Source organism: Pecten maximus, chromosome 6 (assembly GCF_902652985.1).
Source record: "Pecten maximus chromosome 6, xPecMax1.1, whole genome shotgun sequence".
Classification (NCBI taxonomy): Eukaryota; Metazoa; Mollusca; class Bivalvia; order Pectinida; family Pectinidae; genus Pecten; species Pecten maximus.
Window position 1 is genome coordinate 5,525,183 of NC_047020.1, and position 18,128 is coordinate 5,543,310.

General features: G+C 42.0%; 1 protein-coding gene across 1 annotated transcript in view; it reads right to left on the minus strand.

Annotated features, from left to right (window-relative positions):
* LOC117328807 (calpain-15-like) overlaps positions 1–18,128 on the minus strand; it is a 54,983-nt gene that overhangs the window by 35,937 nt on the left and 918 nt on the right. The window contains 1 exon segment of the mRNA XM_033886363.1: positions 522–2,614. Coding sequence (XP_033742254.1) covers positions 522–2,525 — 2,004 coding nt within the window. The 5' untranslated portion in view covers positions 2,526–2,614.

The following is an 18,128-nucleotide window of genomic DNA, read 5'->3' on the forward strand; positions in this document are numbered from 1 at the left end:
GTGAATAACAAACTTCTGATGTCAAAATTAAAAAGAGCTGCTGGCATCCAATTTGAATACTGGATCAAGCTCAAAATGTGGCATGCACCACTAAGATCATTAATGAACAATTGTATACATTAACAAAAATCTTTGATTAGTTCTTGAGTAAGAGTAGAAACACAAATTATTTATAAATAGTCAGAAGGACAGGCCAAGGATAGAAGATTTGAAAACCATTTAATGAGTAATGATGGTGGCTTGAAAATAAATATACTTTGCAGTAAACTTAGGGACAAATAGGCTTCTCAATACCTTAATTTAAATACATATGCAGTACTAGTAGTAATCTGGAATTTGTAATTAAATGCCTGAGAATTCTGCTATTATAGATTGAATATAAGAATGGTAACAGCTACATTAGTACAAGCATGTAAGCTACCAATTTATACAGAACTGTTAACATGGTGAGAATCATTGACAATGGTAACATGATGGAGACACAGGCTTATGCTTGTTTCCATAGTGATAGTTATAATTACCTGGCCACAGAAGAAAGTGATATGTTGCCATAACTCCATGGCATCACTCTCCTCAGTCTTGCGGATGTCATCCATGAGTGTACTTTGTTGTCGCTGTAGTGACATGCTTGGTGAAGCTTTCATTTTTGAATGGAGTGTGCCACAAACCTTGCAATTGGTCTTATTTAATGAGTTCTTATATGTGCATTCAGAACAAGACCAAACACTTCTTGCCTTGTCTAATTTGTTGTCTTTCCCTAAAGAACTCTTGTCTGTTTTGTCTTTCCCTAAAGAACCCTTGTCCGTTTTGTCTTTTCCTAAAGAACCCTTGTCCTTTTTGTCTTTCCCTAAAGAACCCTTTTCTGTTTTGTCTTTCCCCAAAGAACCTTTGTCTGTTTTATCCTTTCCTGCAGTTTCCTTGTTGCGTTTGTCTTTGGGTTCTTTGCTATCAGCAGGGGAATCCTCTCTAGCAGAAGTTAATCTCTGCAAATCTTCTAGGAAGTTTGACTTCCTTTCTGCTGGTTTTCTTGGTGTTATTTTTTGTGAGTCTTCTATGAGAACTGATTCCCGCCCTGTCCTTTTTCCACCAGGGGATTGTCTTGGTGTTTTACTACTAATGCTATCCTGTTCACTACCTACAACACCATTGTGGTTATTGACTACAGGCTGGTCACTTCCCCGACTTCCTGTATTGTCTTCTGTTTCATTTTTTAATCTAATTCCACATGCTTTACACACAGTCACTTCTATTCGATTCCTTAATGTACATTTTGGACAGTTCCAATGCAAGTCCGATGGCACAGCCTTCTGAGCACCACATACACCACAAGCTAGAACAGACTTTGGATTCCGAAAAGTACATAAAGGGCAATCCCAGAATTTGGCCTTACTTTTAGGGGGAGAATTCCCATCATCTGTCTTCATCTTAGAAGCCAATCTTTTACCAGGGGGATTGTGATTTGTTTTGGGCGAGTGTTTTTCTGATGGTAATCCAGGACCTGTATCTGTTCTCTTTGAGGACTGGTTAATAAGAGGAAGTCTGTCTGTGGGGGATACAGGAATACTGTTTGCCCTGTGGTGGCCAGGACTACCAGAAGGAGTTGTCTGTCTTGATACTGAGCAGCTTGTACACTTTGCACTCCAGGCAGGGTTACAAGAAAAGCTACATGATTTACACACCCATTCATCTGTCATAGCAACTAGTGTGTCTGACTTTGACCTCCGGGACACTCCAGCCATGTCCCGTGTTTTTGGTATAACACCCGAGTCCTTTCCTTTTTTTACCTGACTTGGGACCCCCTTAACATGTCTTTGTTTATTTTTGTGGGACTCCGACTCCATCCCATCAGGAACTCCTCGCTTACTTGATGTAGGAAACTCTTTTGTTAAATCAAATTCCAAAGCCAAGGTTGGCATCTTAGGCTCCTTTGGAGCCCCACACACTGAACAATTTTTGTTACTGGCATCGTTTTTCAATGTACAGCGTATACAAGTCCAAACTTGAGACTTTCCTTTACTAGCTCCTTCCACTTTTGGTTTCGATTTTTCTGTTGGAGCCTCTGAACTCACAGGCTCAGAAACTGTTGGAGATATGATATGGTTGTATCGGACAACATACTCATCATCATCATTTATGATTATCACTTCCTCTTCCTTGAGTGCCAAACAATTCAAACAACTATCTGAACTACCAACATTTTTCATTGCACACCTTCCACAATCCCATAGTTGCCCCTGTGATGTTTCCATGTCAACTGCAATAGGATTGGTTGGGCCTCCAAGAGGAGATGGTCTAGGAGGAGGAGCGGAAGATTTACTTTTCAGAACTTTTGGTCTGACTCCTCCCTGTGGTGACAAAGGACCTGTTTGATTGGTTGCCCCATTATGGGGCTCCAGAAGGGGAGACTGTTGTCCTGGAAACAGTAGTCTTTCCTCGCCACAGGCTGAACATGTATCCCTGTCTTCACCATTGGTCAGAGTACAAGCCACACAGGTCCACAGCTGGTCATGTACCTCATACTCCATCCTCAGGGGCCAGGGGTAACCATGGCAACCCAAACAAACAAACAGGCGCTAATGAGATGTGTATCCACAAGTGAAGATGTTCCTTAACCCTGAAAAGAAATTATAAAATTGTATTACTTTATTCAAGACAATGTCACTCATTTGGTTATAGCTTACTAATAAACAAATGTTTTTAACCAATAAAACAAAAATTGATGTAGAAGTGCTATTCCCCTCATTCAAGTTTAAATACTAATCCATTTATCAAACAGTTAAAGTCAAAGCCTGGTAATAATTAAGCCAACTCATGTCTATTGCAGTTCATAAAATGCAACCAAATGCCATTTTTGTCATGCAACAAGCCATTCCCCTGGTTTGGGTTAAAGTTTATGTGATGGCTACCTGCCATTTTTACAGAATAAATATGGCTAGCTTATATAATGTGAGGAGAAAAAGATTAATTCCATGCCAAAAGTGATGATTCAGGGTTCGTTCATTTTTATACATCAGCCATTATCTTCACCAAACAACTAGATCGTATAATCTATCACTACATTCTGGAACTCTTGCTTGCTTTCCTTTTCTCAACATTCTACAGAAATGAACTGTTATTAAATCCCACTGTTGATTTACTTTAGAAGTACGTGGATATTTCAACAATCTTTATGAAAAACTTTAGTAGCATATTCATGCAAATATTTATTTCAAATATTTTTTAATGTTTTCAATGGCAACCATTTCCTGAGAATTTTTTTTATTTCAATTAAGCAAGGTAGGAAATGTATATACATGTAACAAGAGTTGTCAAAAGACAACATAGCTTGCCGAGTTGGTGAAATTCAGAATTATTATTTATTTTTTTTAAAGGTCAAAGGTCACTGTCAAGGTCAACAGGTTTGTAAATGTATTAGCAATGGAAATGTCTTGTGACAAGGAACACGCATGTCAAAAAAGATAGCCCTATCTCATACGGATAACATACTGTGTCCAAGGTTAAGTTTTTTTTAAAGTATAGGTATCAAGTTACAGTTAAGGTCAGCAGGTCAGCAAATGTAGTACGAACGAAATGTGCAACATAGTACTATAAAGCTGTTTGATATTTTGCATTTATCATCTAAACAAATTAGTTATAATCAATGTGGAATTTGTAATTCCAAAAAATATTTGGTGTTATGTTGTAATTCTGGATGTCTCCCTGAAGGTAAGTGGTAATATTCCAATGTAATAGCTACCTGGTGATATATATTCAGCAGCTGATGATGAATTCTTTGTGATGACACATAAACCTCTGTGTTACACACCATCATATTTTTGATGCTATTTGACCTTTCAATCGTGCCATTATATGTGATTCAATAATAACAGTCAATTTATGGAATCAAAATATCCCCTGCTTTCTTGACATATTGTAGGTAAACCTTTTTGATGTTAGGAGTAAACATGTCATTATATCTCGACAGAATGATTAATTCTGTGGGGCCATAATGTATGGCTGGAGATGTGAAGAAAAAAGTAAAGCCTTATACAGAAGTTAGATGTTTTATTGAACAAGTATGATGGGATTAAGTAAGACTTCTCTTCTCATCTGTCATCAAAAAATATGAATTATATTTTGAAGCCTTCCAGAAAAGATTTGGGAGAGTTATTTAATGGCAAATAGCAATTTTTATTTTCCATAAATTAAGGGACACTAACTCTGCAGCTACTATAAAGTTTACCGGGGTAATGATCATAATATTTATGGGAGTTATTGCATGGAAACACCAGAAAACAATTTTTTTTTCTTTAATCAAGGGGCTTTAACTCTACCAAATATTATCTGGCAAAAGAGGTAATTAATCTTGACCTAGCCCTTAAGGCATTTAACCTTGTTATCAAGTTTAAGGAAAATCTGATAACAACTGTTTCAGTATTTCACAGAAATGGCATGCAGAAAACAACTTTTCAGTTAACCATTGGGCCATATAAAAGACAAACATCTATGATTTGAACTTCCTTGATTAAATTTTCTCACTCTATCAAACTTTTTGCTTGGTCCAAAATTTTCTCACTATATAACACTACTTACGAACCTATGTATTATTAAAAATTTTACAAATCAAAGTTTTCGATGTATCAAACTTTTTTCATGGTTCGTCAGCTATGATATTGTAGGTTTTTGACATCTCATGATTCAAACAAAAACTTTACCTGTACCATTTGTCGTGACCCCTTCAGCAAGATTTCGCATCTTTCCCACAAACGCCCTGACTGGATTATGATAGGGTGTGTTGTCTACTCCTGATCATGGGGTCAATTAATAATCAGGCCCAATTAAGCCATAGAATTCAATCATTCTAGTATAACATACCGGTCGGTAATCGTCTTTGATGATCACATAATCGACACTGAAATCAGTCGGTGAGACAGTAAAACAGGGGGATCAATTTAAAAACTCACAATTAGCAATTTCTTCACTCTTACTTTGTTTAATTGATAACAATTGTTTCTTTTTTTTTGGTTGTGTTTGAGGTAAATTAACTAAACTTTTCAATGTTAGCCCGACCGTTGACGATCAACATGAAGACCTTGAGGAAATGTAACAGCTATGTAACAGTTATGGTCATTATCAAGAAAACATCAATCTATTGTCAACCATGAATAATTTGAAGTCCCACTAGTACTGTTTCAAAGTTTTTCTATTACTGTAGTCCCTTGAACTTCGAAACATTGAAGTTTGACTGTATAACTATGTCAAATAAAGTCTGGCAAAAGTGGCAATTGACCTTGCCTGAGCTCTTAAAGCTTACCAAATTTGAAGGAAATCTGTTTTGTTACAGTTATTGCTACAAAGTGTGACTGACAGACAGTTACCTGGACAAATCCAAATTCAGTGAAAGTGGGAGATAAAAAATCTATGATTTTTTTAAAATCCTATCCTAAACCAAATTATACAAACAAGATATATATATGTGTGTCATAACAAAATAACAAACAAAATTACCATAGACACTCATTGGTCAATAAGAATAATAATCATAAACAATTTAACATTGTCCTGAAAAGTACTTGCTGAAAGTTTATATGTGTATTGAAGTGCTTGCTAGTCGTACAATCCTATATACACTAGTTATTACTACACATGTATCTACAGTCCACCGGTCCGGTACAGGAAGTAGGACTATCTACATACATTCTTCACAGGGATAAAACAACTTTTCTTACCTGTACAAATTAATTGTATTAAATTTCATGACTGGTGTCAGATCAACAAGCTGTAGGTCCCAGCACCAGACAGCTACCTGTGATGTGCTACATTGTCAACCAGCAGGGACATGTACTAGGTATTTACCAGGTATATGTGTGTACCCCCACAAAGGCTGACTCATCATGTGTGTTCTGTCCTCATGATCACTCTCCCATAAATTGTAAACATCAGAGCGTGAAAACACCAGCACACAGCCTTTTAATGCTGCCATGCCTCACTGAACACATATACAGTAACAAATAAGCTCTGGACAAAACCTAGAACTTTCCGACTCCCTACATATAATACACATAAATGTTAAATGACCCATTACTAACCCAGTAAAGACTTGAATGGTGTTTATACTGTTGTGTTAATCTTTATATAGATGTGTTTATAATCAGGTTACGAGTACTCCAACTGCCTGGTATATTTTTATATATATACAGGTACATAAATAATCTTCATCAACAACATCCCACAGCCATAAGAGGCAGGACCACCAAATACTGAGTTATTAATTATAGCATAGCTATGGTTCATTCTCACTTATAGCCAACATTCTGAAATTTACCTGTATTACCAGAGACATATATAGAGAGATTGGCAGCTCTCTATTTACCCTTATGTCTACGTGGTGGCCCCTGACCTTCCCACAATCCTTTGCGGTCGCTCGGTTCAGTCTTCTCCTGATGCCATATTGGAGAAAACTTGAAAACCAGACACATAATTATCACCAAGATCCAATAATGTGCTTTAATTTTATTAATATCAAAGTGCAAAAGTGTCATCAATATGAAATATATCACAATTTGCTGTCAAAGTGTTTGTATTTTGAGTATGAAAGTCAAGCACACCACAGGGAAGATCGGCAGGAATCTCCAATTTTCGAAAAGTCCCAATGTGCATGATAAACAAGACCATATATCCCATAAGTATGATAGTTTTTGGATAATGTAGTAACTTTTGTAGTGGCCTAAAATAAAACGATGTGCTTTTTGTGTGCGTTTAAAATTGACGATGTTTTAGTCTGACGTAATGGCGGCTCAATTACAAAACTAGGACATGTCGAATAGGACCCAATGGATTTTCGAAGTACGGATTAATGACAACAGTGTGCATGATCAATAAGACTATATCCCATAAGTATGATAGTTTTTGGATAATGTAGTAACTTTCGTAGTGGCCTAAAATTGATGATGTTTTGGTCTGACGTAATGGCGGATTAACCAAAACATGTCGAATAAGTTCCAGTACATCGATACACACATGCGCAAAGCCCGATTTACCTGTGCTCACGTGTGTTTGATAGGGGACAAGGTGCTCTTGATAAGGGATATGCTTGAGTGGTCACGAATAAATGGAGCCACCACTTGTACGGGAAAATAGCGATGTTACTTATCTCTCTATATATGTGTTGTCGGGTTTTAATAATTGTTGTCACGTTGTAATAAGTCCAAATCCAATTTTAGGTTTTTCTTCTTTATTTTCTTATTCATCCAAACATATTTATCCAATTTACACAATGTTCTCCTTTCTAGTATCCTCTCTATTTCTGAATCTCTTAAATCTCTGTTCTTACTAACTCTCCAATATTCTGTCCTTGTTCTCCATTATTCTCTGTTGTTCTCTGTTCTTCCTTCTCTCTCTCTGTTCTCCTCTTTCTAATTATTTCGCTCTTCTCTCCTTTAATCTCTTCTCTCTCCCTTTTCACACATACATCTCACATACATATAAAGATTCTCTGACCCTCAGAGAAATCACCCCCTAAGGCCACCTACCAATCCACAGGTTGATCTCTGAATCCCCAGTACTGTGTTTCTCTATCATCTTTAAACTTCATTATTTACCAAACCAATACTGATATCCAAAATCTATAATCTAGCATCTCTAGATGACACACTCTAGTTTATAACCCTATTAATAATATTTTACTTCAACATTTCATATCAATTCAATTTAGACTTTAAGTATATTTAGATACCTCAAATGACATATAAATCAATACAGTGCCCAAACTACTGCATTGTTTACACTAATAAAAACACTTCCATAAACTACATAACTTACACTATCAAATGATACCAATAGTATTGTCTAAATGATTATTATCAATTAGAAATAATAACTTTAATTCAAAATACAAAAACAACTATTTATACAGGTAAAGTGTCAAGCCTATCTCTGTCCCAGTGGGGTGTCACCCATCTGACCATCTTGATACTGGGCCAGTATGACACTTACCTACCCAACCCAAATCGCAATTAACAGCACTTACATAATCTACCTGGCTAACAGGATTTACACTACTATATATGTCTCTGGTATTACCTGGTCAACATGTCAAATTTTACACCTGAGTGAGTTTCAGCTATAATCTGTTCTTACTTTTCATGAAAGACAAGAGATCCCAGAGGGATCTTGGCACCCACCATTGAATGATCTTTTTAGGTTCCATGTCAGATTGATCTTTTCTCTACTTTTCCCTTCCTCTAAGACTTACTAATCTGTGTATATTCAGAAACAGCCCTCTAGTACTTTTCAAACAAGGAGAACCTATATATAAAATTTAAGATTTAGCGATAATGGCTGTCTGTCGGCCATGTTGTTTTCGGTTTGGTCCCAAAATGCAATACCAGGGACCAAGGGGAACCTACATATGAAATTTGAGAAAGATCCCTTCAGTACCTTCTGTAAAATAGCGATAACAAACTTCAATTGTCAAAATACAAGATGGCTGCCTGTTGGCCAGGTTGTTTTCTGACTGGTCTCAAAAGCCAATATGGATAATTATAAATAGGCACAAAGGGCAACCTACAAATGAAATTTCAGAAAGATCCTTTCAGCAATTTCTGATAAATAGCAATAACAAACTTCAATTCTAGTCAAAATCCAAGATGGCTGCCTATCGGCTATTTTGTTTTCCTATTGGTCCCAAGATGCAATATGCAGAACTACAGACCAAGGGGAACTTACAATAAAGTTTGAGAAAGATCCCTTCAGTATCTTCTGAAAATAGTGATAACAAACTTCAATTGTCAAAATCCAAGATGGCTGCCTGTCGGCCATGTTGTTTTCCGATTGGTCTCAAAATGCAATATGCATAACTAGGCACAGAGGGGAACATTAACCTACATATGAAATTGGAGAATGATCCCTTCAGCACTTTCTTAGAAATAGCGATAACAAGTTTCAATTGTCAAAATCCAAGATGGCTGCCTGTCGGCCATGTTGTCTTCCGATTGGTCTCAAAATGCAATATCCATAACTAGGCACGAAGGGGAACCTATATATGAAATTTGAGAAAGATCCCTTCAGTACTTTCTGAGAAATAGCGATAACAAACTTCAATTGTCAAAATCCAAGATGGCTGCCTGTCGGTCATGCTGTTTTCCGATTGGTCTCAAAATGCAATATGCATAACTAGGCACCGAGGGGAACCTACATATGAAATTTCAGAAAGATCCCTTCATTAGTTTCTGAGAAATATCGATAACAAACTTCAATTGTCAAAATCCAAGATGGCTGCCTGTCGGCCATGTTGTATTCCGATTACTCTCAAAATGCAATATGCATAACTAAGCACCAAGGGAAACCTATATATTAAATTTGAGGGGGGGGGGGGGGGGGGGGGCTGTAGGGTACTGTAGTAGTGATACAGTATAACACAGGGGGACTGTAGCAGTGATACAGTATGACACAAGGGGGACTGTAGTAGTGATACAGTATAACACAGGGGGGACTGTAGTAGTGATACAGTATAACACAGGGGGACTGTAGTAGTGATACAGTATAACACAGGGGGGGACTGTAGTAGTGATACAGTATAACACAGGGGGGACTGTAGTAGTGATACAGTATAACACAGGGGGACTGTAGTAGTGATACAGTATAACACAGGGGGGCTGTAGTAGTGATACAGTATAACACAGGGGGGCTGTAGTGGTGATACAGTATAACACAGGGGGGGGGGGGGGGGGGGGGGCTGTAGTAGTAATACAGTATAACACAGGGGGACTGTAGTAGTGATACAGTATAACACAGGGGGACTGTAGTAGTAGTGATACAGTATAACACAGGGGGACTGTAGTAGTGATACAGTATAACACAGGGGGGCTGTAATAGTGATACAGTATAACACAGGGGGGCTGTAGTGGTGATACAGTATAACACAGGGGGGGGGGGGCTGTAGTAGTAATACAGTATAACACAGGGGGACTGTAGTAGTGATACAGTATAACACAGGGGGACTGTAGTAGTAGTGATACAGTATAACACAGGGGGACTGTAGTAGTGATACAGTATAACACAGGGGGGCTGTAATAGTGATACAGTATAACACAGGGGGACTGTAGTAGTAGTGATACAGTATAACACAGGGGGACTGTAGTAGTGATACAGTATAACACAGGGGGGCTGTAGTAGTGATACAGTATAACACAGGGGGGCTGTAGTAGTGATACAGTATAACACGGGGGGGCTGTAGTAGTGATACAGTATAACACAGGGGGACTGAAGTAGTGATACAGGTTAACACAGGGGGACTGAAGTAGTAATACAGTATAACACGGGGGGACTGAAGTAGTAATACAGTATAACACTGGGGGACTGTAGTAGTGATACAGTATAACACAGGGGGACTGTAGTAGTGATACAGTATAACACAGGGGGGCTGTAGTAGTGATACAGTATGACACAAGGGGGACTGTAGTAGTGATACAGTATAACACAGGGGGACTGTAGTAGTGATACAGTATAACACGGGGGGGCTGTAGTAGTGATACAGTATAACACAGGGGGACTGTAGTAGTGATACAGTATAACTCAGGGGGACTGTAGTAGTGATACAGTATAACACAGGGGGACTGTAGTAGTGATACAGTATAACACAGGGGGGGGGGGGAGGGGGGGCTGTAGTGGTGATACGGTATAACACAGGGGGACTGTAGTAGTGATACAGTATATCATAGGGGGACTGTAGTAGTGATACAGTATAACACAGAGGGACTGTAGTAGTGATACAGTATAACACAAGGGGGACTGTAGTTGATACAGTATAACACAGGGGGGGCTGTAATAGTGATACAGTATAACACAGGGGGACTGTAGTAGTGATACAGTATAACACAGGGGGGACTGTAGTAGTGATACAGTAGAACACGGGGGGGGGGGGGGACTGTAGTAATGATACAGTATAACACAGGGGGGGGGGGGGGGGCTGTAGTAGTGATACAGTATAACACAGGGGGGGGGGGACTGTAGTAGTGATACAGTATAACACGGGGGGACTGTAGTAGTGATACAGTATAACACAGGGGGACTGTAGTGGTGATACAGTATAACACAGGGGGACTGTAGTAGTGATCATACAGTATAACACAGGGGGGACTGTAGTAGTGATACAGTATAACACACAGGGGGGGACTGTAGTAGTGATACAGTATAACACGGGGGGACTGTAGTAGTGATACAGTATAACACAGGGGGGCTGTAGTAGTGATACAGTATAACACAGGGGGGCTGTAGTGGTAATACAGTATAACACAGGGGGGGGGGGGGGGGGGGGGGGCTGTAGTAGTAATACAGTATAACACACGGGGACTGTAGTAGTAGTGATACAGTATAACACAGGGGGACTGTAGTAGTGATACAGTATAACACAGGGGGGGCTGTAATAGTGATACAGTATAACACAGGGGGACTGTAGTAGTAGTGATACAGTATAACACAGGGGGACTGTAGTAGTGATACAGTATAACACGGGGGGGCTGTAGTAGTGATACAGTATAACACAGGGGGGCTGTAGTAGTGATACAGTATAACACGGGGGGGCTGTAGTAGTGATACAGTATAACACAGGGGGACTGAAGTAGTGATACAGTATAACACGGGGGGACTGAAGTAGTAATACAGTATAACACTGGGGGACTGTAGTAGTGATACAGTATAACACAGGGGGACTGTAGTAGTGATACAGTATAACACAGGGGGGGCTGTAATAGTGATACAGTATAACACAGGGGGACTGTAGTAGTAGTGATACAGTATAACACAGGGGGACTGTAGTAGTGATACAGTATAACACGGGGGGGCTGTAGTAGTGATACAGTATAACACAGGGGGGCTGTAGTAGTGATACAGTATAACACGGGGGGGGCTGTAGTAGTGATACAGTATAACACAGGGGGACTGAAGTAGTGATACAGTATAACACAGGGGGACTGAAGTAGTAATACAGTATAACACGGGGGGACTGAAGTAGTAATACAGTATAACACTGGGGGACTGTAGTAGTGATACAGTATAACACAGGGGGACTGTAGTAGTGATACAGTATAACACAGGGGGGCTGTAGTAGTGATACAGTATGACACAAGGGGGACTGTAGTAGTGATACAGTATAACACATGGGGGGGGGGGGGGGGGGGGGGGGACTGTAGTAGTGATACAGTATAACACGGGGGGGCTGTAGTAGTGATACAGTATAACACAGGGGGGGGGGGGACTGTAGTAGTGATACAGTATAACACAGGGGGGGGGGGGGGGACTGTAGTAGTGATACAGTATAACACAGGGGGGGGGGGGGGACTGTAGTAGTGATACAGTATAACACGGGGGGACTGTAGTAGTGATACAGTATAACACAGGGGGGACTGTAGTGGTGATACAGTATAACACAGGGGGACTGTAGTAGTGATCATACAGTATAACACAGGGGGGACTGTAGTAGTGATACAGTATAACACACAGGGGGGGACTGTAGTAGTGATACAGTAAAAACACGGGGGGACTGTAGTAGTGATACAGTATAACACAGGGGGGCTGTAGTAGTGATACAGTATAACACAGGGGGGCTGTAGTGGTAATACAGTATAACACAGGGGGGGGGGGGGGGGGGGGCTGTAGTAGTAATACAGTATAACACAGGGGGACTGTAGTAGTAGTGATACAGTATAACACAGGGGGACTGTAGTAGTGATACAGTATAACACGGGGGGGGGGGGGGGCCTGTAGTAGTGATACAGTATAACACAGGGGGGCTGTAGTAGTAGTAATACAGTATAACACAGGGGGACTGTAGTAGTAGTAATACAGTATAACACAGGGGGACTGTAGTAGTAGTGATACAGTATAACACAGGGGGGGCTGTAGTAGTGATACAGTATAACACGGGGGGGCTGTAGTAGTGATACAGTATACACAGGGGGACTGAAGTAGTGATACAGTATAACACAGGGGGACTGAGTAGTAATACAGTATAAACACGGGGGGACTGAAGTAGTATACAGTATAACAACTGGGGCTGTAGTAGTGATACAGTATAACACAGGGGGACTGTAGTAGTGATACAGTATAACACAGGGGGGCTGTAGTAGTGATACAGTATGACACAAGGGGGACTGTAGTAGTGATACAGTATAACACAGGGGGACTGTAGTAGTGATACAGTATAACACGGGGGGGCTGTAGTAGTGATACAGTATAACACAGGGGGACTGTAGTAGTGATACAGTATAACTCAGGGGGACTGTAGTAGTGATACAGTATAACACAGGGGGGACTGTAGTAGTGATACAGTATAACACAGGGGGGGGGGGAGGGGGGGCTGTAGTGGTGATACGGTATAACACAGGGGGACTGTAGTAGTGATACAGTATAACACAGGGGGGACTGTAGTTGATACAGTATAACACAGGGGGGGGGGCTGTAATAGTGATACAGTATAACACAGGGGGACTGTAGTAGTGATACAGTATAACACAGGGGGGACTGTAGTAGTGATACAGTAGAACACAGGGGGACTGTAGTAGTGATACAGTATAACACAGGGGGGCTGTAGTAGTGATACAGTATAACACAGGGGGGGTGGGGGGGGGGGGGCTGTAGTAGTAATACAGTATAACACAGGGGGACTGTAGTAGTGATACAGTATAACACAGGGGGACTGTAGTAGTGATACAGTATAACACGGGGGGACTGAAGTAGTGATACAGTATAACACGGGGGGGGGGGGGGGGGGGGGGGGGGGGGGCTGTAGTAGTGATACAGTATAACACAGGGGGACTGTAGTGGTGATACAGTATAACACGGGGGGGGCTGTAGTAGTGATACAGTATAACACAGGGGGGCTGTAGTAGTGATACAGTATAACACGGGGGGGCTGTAGTAGTGATACAGTATAACACAGGGGGACTGAAGTAGTGATACAGTATAACACAGGGGGACTGAAGTAGTAATACAGTATAACACGGGGGGACTGAAGTAGTGATACAGTAGAACACTGGGGGACTGTAGTAGTGATACAGTATAACACAGGGGGACTGTAGTAGTGATACAGTATAACACAGGGGGGCTGTAGTAGTGATACAGTATGACACAAGGGGGACTGTAGTAGTGATACAGTATAACACAGGGGGACTGTAGTAGTGATACAGTATAACACGGGGGGGCTGTAGTAGTGATACAGTATAACACAGGGGGACTGTAGTAGTGATACAGTATAACTCAGGGGGACTGTAGTAGTGATACAGTATAACACAGGGGGACTGTAGTAGTGATACAGTATAACACAGGGGGGGGGAGGGGGGGGGCTGTAGTGGTGATACGGTATAACACAGGGGGACTGTAGTAGTGATACAGTATAACACAGAGGGACTGTAGTAGTGATACAGTATATCACAGGGGGACTGTAGTAGTGATACAGTATAACACAGAGGGACTGTAGTAGTGATACAGTATATCACAGGGGGACTGTAGTAGTGATACAGTATAACACAGAGGGACTGTAGTAGTGATACAGTATAACACAGGGGGGGACTGTAGTTGATACAGTATAACACAGGGGGGCTGTAGTAGTGATACAGTATAACACAGGGGGACTGTAGTAGTGATACAGTATAACACAGGGGGGACTGTAGTAGTGATACAGTATAACACAGGGGGACTGTAGTAGTGATACAGTATAACACAGGGGGACTGTAGTAGTGATACAGTATAACACAGAGGGACTGTAGTAGTGATACAGTATAACACAGGGGGGACTGTAGTAGTGATACAGTATAACACAGGGGGGGCTGTAATAGTGATACAGTATAACACAGGGGGACTGTAGTAGTGATACAGTATAACACAGGGGGGACTGTAGTAGTGATACAGTAGAACACAGGGGGACTGTAGTAGTGATACAGTATAACACAGGGGGGACTGTAGTAGTGATACAGTATAACACAGGGGGGTGGGGGGGGGGGGGGGACTGTAGTAGTGATACAGTATAACACAGGGGGGACTGTAGTAGTGATACAGTATAACACAGGGGGACTGTAGTAGTGATACAGTATAACACAGGGGGACTGTAGCAGTGATACAGTATAACACAGGGGGACTGTAGTAGTGATGCAGTATAACACGGGGGGGGGGGACTGTAGTAATGATACAGTATAACACAGGGGGGGGACTGTAGTAGTGATACAGTATAACACAGGGGGACTGTAGTAGTGATACAGTATAACACAGGGGGGGGGGGGGGCTGTAGTAGTGATACAGTATAACACAGGGGGACTGTAGTAGTGATACAGTATAACACAGGGGGGGGGACTGTAGTAGTGATACAGTATAACACAGGGGGGGGGGGGGGGGGGGGGACTGTAGTAGTGATACAGTATAACACAGGGGGGGGGGACTGTAGTAGTGATACAGTATAACACAGGGGGGACTGTAGTAGTGATACAGTATAACACGGGGGGACTGTAGTAGTGATACAGTATAACACAGGGGGGCTGTAGTGGTGATACAGTATAACACAGGGGGGGGGGGGGGCTGTAGTAGTAATACAGTATAACACAAGGGGACTGTAGTAGTGATACAGTATAACACGGGGGGACTGAAGTAGTAATACAGTATAACACTGGGGGACTGTAGTAGTGATACAGTATAACACAGGGGGACTGTAGTAGTGATACAGTATAACACAGGGGGGCTGTAGTAGTGATACAGTATGACACAAGGGGGACTGTAGTAGTGATACAGTATAACACAGGGGGACTGTAGTAGTGATACAGTATAACACGGGGGGGCTGTAGTAGTGATACAGTATAACACAGGGGGACTGTAGTAGTGATACAGTATAACTCAGGGGGACTGTAGTAGTGATACAGTATAACACAGGGGGACTGTAGTAGTGATACAGTATAACACAGGGGGGGGGGGGGAGGGGGGGGGGCTGTAGTGGTGATACGGTATAACACAGGGGGACTGTAGTAGTGATACAGTATATCACAGGGGGACTGTAGTAGTGATACAGTATAACACAGAGGGACTGTAGTAGTGATACAGTATAACACAGGGGGGACTGTAGTTGATACAGTATAACACAGGGGGGGCTGTAATAGTGATACAGTATAACACAGGGGGACTGTAGTAGTGATACAGTATAACACAGGGGGGACTGTAGTAGTGATACAGTAGAACACAGGGGGACTGTAGTAGTGATACAGTATAACACAGGGGGACTGTATTAGTGATACAGTATAACACAGAGGGACTGTAGTAGTGATACAGTATAACACAGGGGGGACTGTAGTAGTCATACAGTATAACACAGGGGGGGCTGTAATAGTGATACAGTATAACACAGGGGGACTGTAGTAGTGATACAGTATAACACAGGGGGGACTGTAGTAGTGATACAGTAGAACACAGGGGGACTGTAGTAGTGATACAGTATAACACAGGGGGGACTGTAGTAGTGATACAGTATAACACAGGGGGGTGGGGGGGGGGGGGGGGGGACTGTAGTAGTGATACAGTATAACACAGGGGGGACTGTAGTAGTGATACAGTATAACACAGGGGGACTGTAGTAGTGATACAGTATAACACAGGGGGACTGTAGCAGTGATACAGTATAACACAGGGGGGACTGTAGTAGTGATACAGTATAACACAGGGGGACTGTAGTAGTGATGCAGTATAACACGGGGGGGGGGGGGGGACTGTAGTAATGATACAGTATAACACAGGGGGGGGACTGTAGTAGTGATACAGTATAACACAGGGGGACTGTAGTAGTGATACAGTATAACACAGGGGGGGGGGGGGGGGCTGTAGTAGTGATACAGTATAACACAGGGGGACTGTAGTAGTGATACAGTATAACACAGGGGGGGGGACTGTAGTAGTGATACAGTATAACACAGGGGGGGGGGGGACTGTAGTAGTGATACAGTATAACACAGGGGGGGGGGGACTGTAGTAGTGATACAGTATAACACAGGGGGGACTGTAGTAGTGATACAGTATAACACGGGGGGACTGTAGTAGTGATACAGTATAACACAGGGGGGCTGTAGTGGTGATACAGTATAACACAGGGGGGGGGGGGGGGGCTGTAGTAGTAATACAGTATAACACAAGGGGACTGTAGTAGTGATACAGTATAACACGGGGGGACTGTAGTAGTGATACAGTATAACACAGGGGGACTGTAGTAGTGATACAGTATAACACAGGGGGGCTGTAGTAGTGATACAGTATAACACAGGGGGACTGTAGTAGTGATACAGTATAACGTAGGGGGACTGTAGTAGTGATACAGTATAACACAGGGGGGACTGTAGTAGTGATACAGTATAACACGGGGGGACTGTAGTAGTGATACAGTATAACACAGGGGGGCTGTAGTGGTGATACAGTATAACACAGAGGGGGGGGGGGGGGGGCTGTAGTAGTGATACAGTATAACACAGGGGGACTGTAGTAGTGATACAGTATAACACAGGGGGGGACTGTAGTAGTGATACAGTATAACACACAGGGGGGGGGGGACTGTAGTAGTGATACAGTATAACACAGGGGGGGGGGGACTGTAGTAGTGATACAGTATAACACAGGGGGACTGTAGTAGTGATACAGTATAACACGGGGGGACTGTAGTAGTGATACAGTATAACACAGGGGGGCTTGTAGTGGTGATACAGTATAACACAGGGGGGGGGGGGGCCTTGTAGTAGTAATACAGTATAACACAAGGGGACTGTAGTAGTGATACAGTATAACACGGGGGGACTGTAGTAGTGATACAGTATAACACAGGGGGACTGTAGTAGTGATACAGTATAACACAGGGGGGGCTGTAGTAGTGATACAGTATAACACAGGGGGACTGTAGTAGTGATACAGTATAACGTAGGGGGACTGTAGTAGTGATACAGTATAACACAGGGGGGACTGTAGTAGTGATACAGTATAACACGGGGGGACTGTAGTAGTGATACAGTATAACACAGGGGGCTATGTAGTGGTGATACAGTATAACACAGAGGGGGGGGGGGGGGGGCTGTAGTAGTAATACAGTATAACACAAGGGGGACTGTAGTAGTGATACAGTATAACACGGGGGG